Source organism: Garra rufa, chromosome 6, assembly GCF_049309525.1.
Source record: "Garra rufa chromosome 6, GarRuf1.0, whole genome shotgun sequence".
Lineage (NCBI taxonomy): Eukaryota > Metazoa > Chordata > Actinopteri > Cypriniformes > Cyprinidae > Garra > Garra rufa.
The window spans coordinates 7,876,665-7,885,323 of record NC_133366.1 but is presented as its reverse complement, the minus strand read 5'-3'; the positions used below and the strand labels follow the sequence as shown (position 1 = coordinate 7,885,323).

At 35.1% G+C, this 8,659-nt stretch overlaps 1 protein-coding gene across 1 annotated transcript; it reads right to left on the bottom strand.

Moving 5' to 3' along the window:
- Nucleotides 1–894: 894 nt before the first annotated feature.
- cdc25d (cell division cycle 25 homolog d) lies at nucleotides 895–7,230 on the bottom strand. The gene is made up of 11 exons (XM_073842541.1): nucleotides 7,127–7,230; nucleotides 5,958–6,061; nucleotides 5,537–5,564; nucleotides 4,590–4,620; nucleotides 4,408–4,470; nucleotides 3,796–3,936; nucleotides 3,604–3,708; nucleotides 3,036–3,098; nucleotides 2,444–2,542; nucleotides 1,183–1,406; nucleotides 895–1,045 (listed from the first exon to the last, which is right to left on the bottom strand). The coding sequence occupies exons 1-11, from the start codon at nucleotides 7,228–7,230 to the stop codon at nucleotides 895–897; spliced, it is 1,113 nt and encodes a 370-aa protein (XP_073698642.1).
- Nucleotides 7,231–8,659: the final 1,429 nt, after the last annotated feature.

Below are 8,659 nucleotides of genomic sequence, written 5' to 3'. Positions count from 1 at the left end.
TTCAACAAAAACAACAAAATAGATTTTTTTTGCTATTTTCGGCAGAATAATTTTGGTTGCCGAACATTCAAAAATCGAAAAGGCTGAAATAATTATACCGAACAATGACGTGACACGATCAAATAGAGGCGTGCACTAATGCGGTAAACACGTGGGCAGTGTGGAAGCATCTTAAAAATGTCAGAGAAAGACGCAAAAATCATCACAAGCACCAACAGCAAGAGACTGTTTAGTATCGCATTGCATGTCTTCCATGAGAAGAGAAAGGGCTGGTTGTTGCTGGTTACTGTATGATGACTGAAATGGCCTTAAACTATGAAAGTTATGTTGTCTAATACATGCACAAATGATGTAATCTGTCATCCAGCAAGATGAGAATAATTCATAAATCTGCTGCTGTCAGCAAAAAGTAGGACTGAGGTCTTCTTGTGGGTTTCCGCCAAAATAAAAGTCAACATTCATAAATGTACTGAAATTTTACTGTTCTGTAAAATAAAATAAAAAGTAAGATAAAAACAATGGTTAAAATGATTAAAACAGCTCTATGAATACATTTTCCTTTGCTCAGCAAGGCTGCATTTATTTGTACATTATTTTACTAACTTTGTAATTTTAACATAAATTGTGCTTTGTTGGTAGGCTATAATGTCTACTACAGTGTTAAAAATGTGCAGTAAATATTTTTAAACTGTTGTTTTGTAATAGATTTTTTTTTTGGAAAGTAAAACAAAACTGTAAAAAGCACATTTTGGCTATTTAATTTATGCAATGGTGGAAAAATTGACCAAATACATGGGGAGAAAACAAAAAACTGTTCAGTAAACTGTGTTCACTAATTGGCCCAGTGTTTAATTTTGTTGGGCTTCGGCTAAGAATTTTCATTTTGGTGCATCCTTACTGGTTAAAACACTCAGATATCATGTTGTACTGTACCGGGTAAGAAGCATGGAAGTGTTTGTAACCCCCCAGCAGCAGGTAGAGCTCAGGATAGTGCAGACTGGGATACACATTGACACGTCTGTCCAGCCTCCTCAAATACTGACACCTGTTGATCAGGTAAGAAGCTTATATCATCATAAATGCACTCAGTGAGTGTGTGTGTGTGTGTGTGTGTGTGTGTGTGTGTGTGTGTGTGTGTGTGTGTGTGTGTGTGTGTATGTATGTATCAAGTGAGTTTCTCACAGATATGGGCCTCTTTCCGATGAGAACTCGCAGTGGAAGATGATCAGTTTCCGTGGCGACGACCCCTCCTCCTCCGGGAGTGAGTCAGAGGGACCAGTCGCCCGCCGTTCCCTCATCCGCCAAGAGGAGGCGTTTCCTGCAGCGCAGGGCGAAAGTTCAGCTCCTGCTGAGGCCTGATGCACCGCCTGCTGGATCTGAGACTCAGTGTACAGGTTCACAGCTCCCTGAATGAGTTACAAGTTAAGATATGAAGACCAAACAGCCTGCTGATAAATTCAATGTGACATTTAAAGAGTAGTTCACTTTCAGAACAAAATTTTACAAATAATATACTCACCCCCTTGTCATTCAAGATGTTCATGTCTTTCTTTCTTCAGTTGTAAGGAAATTGTTTTTTGAGGAAAACATTTCAGGATTTCTCTCCATATAATGGACTTCTATGGTGCCCCTGAGTTTGAACTTCCAAAATACAGCTTCAAAGGGCTCTGAACGACGAGGAAAAAGGGTCTTATCTAGCAAAACAATGGGATAAAAATTACAATTTATATATTTTTTAACCTAAAATGCCCTTCTTGTCTAGCTCAGGGGCACCATAGAAGTCCACTATATGGAGAGAAATCCTGAAATGTTTTACACAAAAAATACCATTTCTTTACGACTGAAGAAAGAAAGACATGAACATTTGGATGACAAGGGGGTGAGTACATTATCTGTAAATTCTTGTTCTGAAAGTGATCTAATCCTTTCATATAAAGATTGGATTCAGTTGATAAATTTTTTTTTTTTAAAGTGAGGATGCATTAAATGAGCAATTTCACACTCGACGTGAGATATGGCTGTATATCGACACAGCTGTGATTCAGGTGTGATAGGTGCCGATATACAGCCATATCTCACGTCTACGAGTGTGATACTGTGTTTATACAACAGTTTGACGGCACGAGTGTGTAAATACATAAACAAAATAACATCTTTAAAGGAGAAGTTCACATTTAGAGCAAATAATTACAGATAATGTACTCACCCCCTTGTTGTTTATGTCTTTCTTTCTTCAGTCGTAAAGAAATTGTGTTTTTTGAGAAATACATTTCAGGATTTTCAAAAAACATAATTTCTTCACAACTGTAGAAAGAAAGACATGAACATCTTGGATGACAAGGGGAAAAGCTCATTTTAAATAGATGCTATCATACATTCTTTGACAAGTTGAGTCTGTGCACTGAATTACATTAAAACACTCAATAATTTAAAGTTTAAGTACCTTAATGTGTCCTCCTTGGTACTCGTAAGGATAGCGACAGTCAACGATGAGGAAATCCTCGACAGCAGGACCAAACTGACCTCTGATCAGTGACGCCACCTTCAGGTTAGACAAGACAATATTTTAACATCAACTTATAAATGTGACCCTGGACCACAAAACCAGTCATAAGGGTCATACATGAACGCTGAATAAATAAGCTTTCCATTGATGTATTGTTTGTAGGACAATATTTGGCCCAAGACATAACTATTTGAAAATCTTCATAACTATCAAAATATCTTCATGGAACATGATATTTACTTAATATACTAATGATTTTTGGCATAAAAGAAAAATCAATCATTTTGACCCAAACAATGTATTTTTGGCTATTGCTACATATTGCTACAATATACCGATGCTGCTTAAGACCACAAAATCATCATCATTTCACATAAATCAGAAAAATGATATGGATTTATATATATATGTTAATATGAAACCGCATTAAAATGGAAACATTTGACCATTCCAGAAAAAAAACCACACACACATTACTATCAGAGCTTTCTGATCCACTTAAGCTTAGAAAATGTCAATGATCACTTACGGTGTGAGCACTGACACAGTGAAGCTCCTGATGGCTGCCACTCTCAACAGGAAGCAAGTGTTGCTATGGAAATAATTGAATTAAAACTAAAAACATGATTTGACTGTAATTTCATATCACCTTTTAATCTCTTTTGTAAGTTGCTTTGGATCAAAGCGTCTGCTAAATGCAAAAATGTACACCACCAGTCAAAAGGTTTTTAATGTTTCTTATAAGAATCTTCTGCTCATGAATCCTGCGATTAATTAATTGATCCAAATTACAGCAAAAATTCAGAAATATTTTTACTATTTAAAATAACTGTTTTCTATTTTAATATATTTTAAAATGTAATTTATTCCTGTGATTTCAAAGCTGAATTTTTAGCATCATTATTGCAGTTACGTGATCCTTCAAAAATCATTCTAATATTCTGATTTGCTGCTCAAAAACATTATTATTATGTTGAAAACAGCTGAGTAGAAGTCAGAAGTCATGCTTAAACTCCCTGTGGATAAACCTCATGTTCAATATCATGATTCACTTTGAAATATGTTATGTTGTTGTGTTTTAATTTTGCAGAACCAACCTTAGTAAAGTCTCCGATGAGTGTGAGGTCACTGACGGCGTCTTGAGTGACGTGTGTGGGCGGGGCTTTCCGTCGTGACCTCAGTTGACTGAACCTCACAGCAGCCTGCAGACAAACAAACACTAAAAATAAATAACAACATACGCATCTCTCACCTCAGACTCAGACACTCTCTGTGCATTTTATCCTCACCGTTGGATCGACCGCATCCGTCTCTTGCAGGTGACTGGCGTCCTCTTCTGGGTCACTGCGGTACTGTCTCCATGTTCGGGCCGCTGGTTCTGCCTCATCTGCAGCGGAGAATCTACTGGAGAGTCGCACACGCAGTCGCTTCTGCTGGACAAATGTTGAGGCCGTCAATTTGAATACAGGTGCGATGAAATGCACCCTTTATGAGCATGACCCAGTTTACAAAACAATACAGTGCGAAGTACAATGTCAACATCATTGCAAGATACCTATCTTGTTTTTTCAACAGAGAATTAAGGAATTATCTGTGACTGTGCGAGATTTACGATTTATTAATAGCCGCACTAACAGGATTAAATGTGTTTGTAATTACGATAATACATTAAAAACATGATAACAAATTCCAGTTTGCAATATCAAGCAGCATAACGAACTGTTTTCGTACAGGTACAACTGGAAGTGAGTGACACCGGAAGTCGCGCACATTCAATGTACAAATGGCCGCGCCGCTCTTAGGTTTGTTAAATATAAGGTGGATAATTAGGTGCATACCACATTTACATGTATATTTCAAATTTGGTTACATGAACAATATTAAGCGTGTATGTTACTGACAATGGCTCGCTCATTCTCCTTATTGGTAGGAGAATCACGACAGCTCCTCCATAGACATCTGGGCTGGATGTAAAAAATGCAGAACATCAGTTACATTATAAGAGTTGTAAATGGGTTAAAGTGTCATAAAAAATATGTCTTTGCTGTTTATTCCTTTTTATTTACTGTTTTTAGTGTCCTACCGTGTTGGAAGAGGAGTCAGGAGACAAGCTTCTGCTGAGACAAACATAGGATACATGATGGCTTGTTTTCTAATAACTGTGATACAGGTTTATTACAGGTAATTAAAACAAAGTTAAATAAAACATGTAAAAAAAAATTTTAATTTCAGCTAAAATTAATAAAAACAAACAATATAGACATAACTAATGAAAAAAAAAAAGAATTGGCCAAACTAAAATTCAAAAGTAAACAAAATATAAAAAAACAAATTCAAATTAGTAATAAAACTATAATCGTACACTATCATTCAAAAGTTTTTGAACAGTTTGAACATTTTTTTTGTTTTTAAAAGTAGTAATATTGTGAAATATTTTTGCTATTTAAAATAATTGCTTTCTATTTGAATATATTTTAAAATGTAATTTATTCCTGTGATCAAATCTAAATTTTCAGCATTACTCCAGTCTTCAGTGTCACATGATCCTTCAGAAATCATTCTAAAATACTGATTTGCTGTTCAAGAAACATTTATTTCTATTTCCAAATCTATTTTGTTTCAGGTTTCTTTTTTTAATGAATAGAAAGATAAAGATCAGCATTTATCGAAATAATAATAAATGTTTTTTGAGCAGAAAATCTGAATGATTTCTGAAGGATCATGTGACTGCAGTAATGATGCAAAAAATTCAGCTTTGAAATCACAGGAATAAATTACATTTTAAAATATATTCAAATAGAAAACATTTATTTTAAATAGTAAAACTATTTAAACATTTTTACTGTACTTTGGATGAAATAATTGCAGGCTTGTTGAGCAGAAGAGACTTCTTTAAAAACATAAAAAAATCTTGCTGTTTAAAAACTTCTGACTGGTAGTGCATCTCAATACTAAAATAACACTTTTGTGATCATTGCAGATTATTAATGCAGTGCATTATTAATATGAGGACATGCATGATTATTTTACCTTGCTCGTCGTCTTCTTACTGCAGAGACTACAAGAAAATTCACAGTAAATGCATTGAAATTCATAACTTTGGATGGTTTTGAACAGTTAATGATAAAATTTAATCAAGCAAGTTTTTGTTTGTATGTCAGTTACTCGTTCTCAGAATTAATGAATATATATATAAATATTTTCAAAGCTTTCAACCCTGGATCTTAAGCAGAAACATTTAAAGAGAGGTAACTACAGGATTCAAAAACATTGATCGAAGTCTTGAAGTCTTCAATCATAAGGTAAAACTAATCTAAATGTGCAAACACAAGGAGCTGTAACAGCTTGAGTTTGAAATGTCCTCAGTGGAGAGTTAATTAAACAGCATGTGTGTGTGTGTGTGTGTGTGTGTGTGTGTGTGTGTGTGTGTGTGTGAAGCTCTTGTCCAGACCTGTCGGCGTCTCTCTCTCCCTGGAGAGGGTGTTGAGTGGCGGACTGATGCATTCAGGCGTCAAAACAAGCTTTCTCCAGGGGGGAGAGCTCTTCAGACTCAGACTTAAAGAAAATGTGCATCAAATATAAGTTATAATATAAAACTAATAATTTTCATAGTCAAAACATATTAATATAAAACAAACTGCAGTCCAATCTAAAGAAAGAAAAAAAAAACAATAAATAAACAATATTTGTAAATAAATAAATAAATAGCATGGCAGTTGCATCTGTATTAAAAAAAAAGTTTTACATTTCCTTTAAGTTTTGTTTGATGCACATTGTTATTTGATTATTATTGTTGATTAATATAAACAGTATGATTAATAATGAATAATAACTAATATAATACATGTTCACAGCATATGTGACCCTGGACCACAAAACCAGTCTTAGATGGGTATATTTGTAGAAATAGTTAAAAAAATACATTGTATGGGTCAAAATGATCGATTTTTCTTTTGTGCCAAAAATCTTTAGGATATTAAGTAAAGAGTATGTTCCATTAAGATAACTTGTACATTTCCTAACAGAAATATATCAAAACGTAATTTTTGATTAGTAATACGCAATCGCTAAGAACTTTATTTGGACAACTTTAAAGGTGATTTTTCTATATTTTATTTTATTTTTTGCACCCTCAGATTCCAAATTTTCAAATAGTTGTATCTCAGCCAAATATTGTCCTATCCTAACAAACTATATTTTCTACCATAAATATATCAAAACTTAATTTTTGATTAGTAATTTGCATCGCTAAGAACTTCATTTGGACAACTTCAAAGGGAATTTTTTTTTTTTTTTGCACCCTCAGATTCCAAATTTTCAATTAGCTGTATCTCAGCCAAATATTGTCCTATTCTAACAAATCATCAATGGAAAGCTTATTTATTCATTTTTATTTATCCGAAAAATTGACACTGGTTTTGTTGTCCAGGGTCACTCACATATATGAATAATAGGGTCACATATTACTGAAATTATTTAGAAAACACACTAGACAATACACAATAAACTTCCATCTCTAATATTGTCAAATTACCTCAAATAAGAAAGAATGCACGCTTTTAAATCAGTTTAATTACTTAAAGCAAAAAAAAAAAAAATGAGAAAGAGAAGTTTTCTCACCCATCCTGACACTGGAGGTTTTGCAGGCTGAAGGAGAGCTCGTTGACCGATGAAAGGTCTTCTGCTGTCAGATCACAATCTGCCTTCACCACATCACCAGACATTGATCTACTCATTGCTGCAAACTAATCGACACACTCTGCTGGCCGGAAATGTCAAGTCAAACATGACATGAGCTGTACATCATGATGTAAATGTCTCATCGTGTCTCCTGAGGATCTCCGCATCTCCTCCCCTTGGAAACTCGAGTTGCTACAACAAGCTTCATGTGATCCGCGGAGCGCGTCGCGTCCCCCGCCCGCGATGCTGCTCTGTCATCATCACAGTAATCATCCTCCAGCACAGGAACACACGACCAACACTTCCCTAGAGACTGCAATTTAGATAATTACCTCAGAAAGTTGCCTATATGTACATAGTACTTCACTGATTTACAGAAAATGACTTATTTAGTGGAACAGACGACAATTCTTAAAGGAACAGTTCACTCCAAAAATTAAAATCAATCGCTTATTCACACTCATGACGTTTTAATTTTGTATGACATCGTCTTCCTGCTGAAAAAAACAGCATATGCTGGTTAGGTAGGTTTTGGTGCTGAGATTCTGGTTTTAGCTGGTTTATGCTGGTCCTTAGCTGGTTAATGCTGGTCCTTTGCTGGTTTATGCTGGTCATGTTGCTGGTCAAGGACCAGCATAAACCAGCAAATGGCCAGCATGCAGCAAAGGACCAGCAAAGGACCAGCATAAACCAGCAAATGGCCATCTAAACAAGCAAAGGACCAGCATAAACCAGCTAAAACCAGCATCCCAGCACCAAAACCTACCTAACCAGCATATGCTGTTTTTTTCAGCAGGGTTGCTGATTATTGCTGCTGAAAATGGCAAATTATTGTCATGTTTTGGGCTGTATTAATTGAGAAAAACATTTGGAGTACTATAGCCAAAAGTTATAACAAATCAAAGAGAAGAGTGCAAAAAACTGTCTGAGGAACAAAAGGCGTTTGTGGCCAAACTGAACCAGGATTTCCAGGGCAAGAATCTTGACAACATTTGTGTTTGTGCTTATCTTTTCCAGTCAGGTAGCTGAAATATTAGGCTAATTTCTAAATTAATACTGCTTGTATATGTCTTTACCACCTATTAACATTTGTTTTTTTAAATATTGCACGCTTTCCTGTTTACTAAGTCCTTCTCTATATGATTTAGCATCTTTCACACGTTATTTACATGGTTTAGACAGCATAAATTAGGAGAACCACATATTCAGTAGTAGATTAACCGTGCGATTCATGCTGTTGTTTACATCCGAGTATCTCCTATATGGCCGTGTATCCGGGTAAGTTAACTGACCAAACTGTGACATGTGTAAAGAAGATTGTAGCCTCTGTGTTCAGCTTTCATTATGCAGAAAAAAAAAACAAATGATAATGATAAATAAAAAAACAAATGTAAACAATCGAGAATTATTACGTGTAATAATGTGTAAAATCCAACATATTCAGAAAAACATCTTTCAGGCAGTTATATAAAG

What these genes read in the sequence shown, in the direction of transcription:
- cdc25d (XM_073842541.1), bottom strand. Translation starts at nt 7,230, where the DNA reads ATGTCTGGTGATGTGGTGAAGGCAGATTGTGATCTGACAGCAGAAGAC. An exon ending in AGGAGAATGAGCGAGCCATT is followed by an intron (nt 3,937 to 4,407) that starts GTCAGTAACATA and finishes TTTGTCCAGCAG; the next exon opens with AAGCGACTGCGTGTGCGACT. An exon ending in TCGGAAAGAGGCCCATATCT is followed by an intron (nt 1,046 to 1,182) that starts GTGAGAAACTCA and finishes CCTGATCAACAG; the next exon opens with GTGTCAGTATTTGAGGAGGC.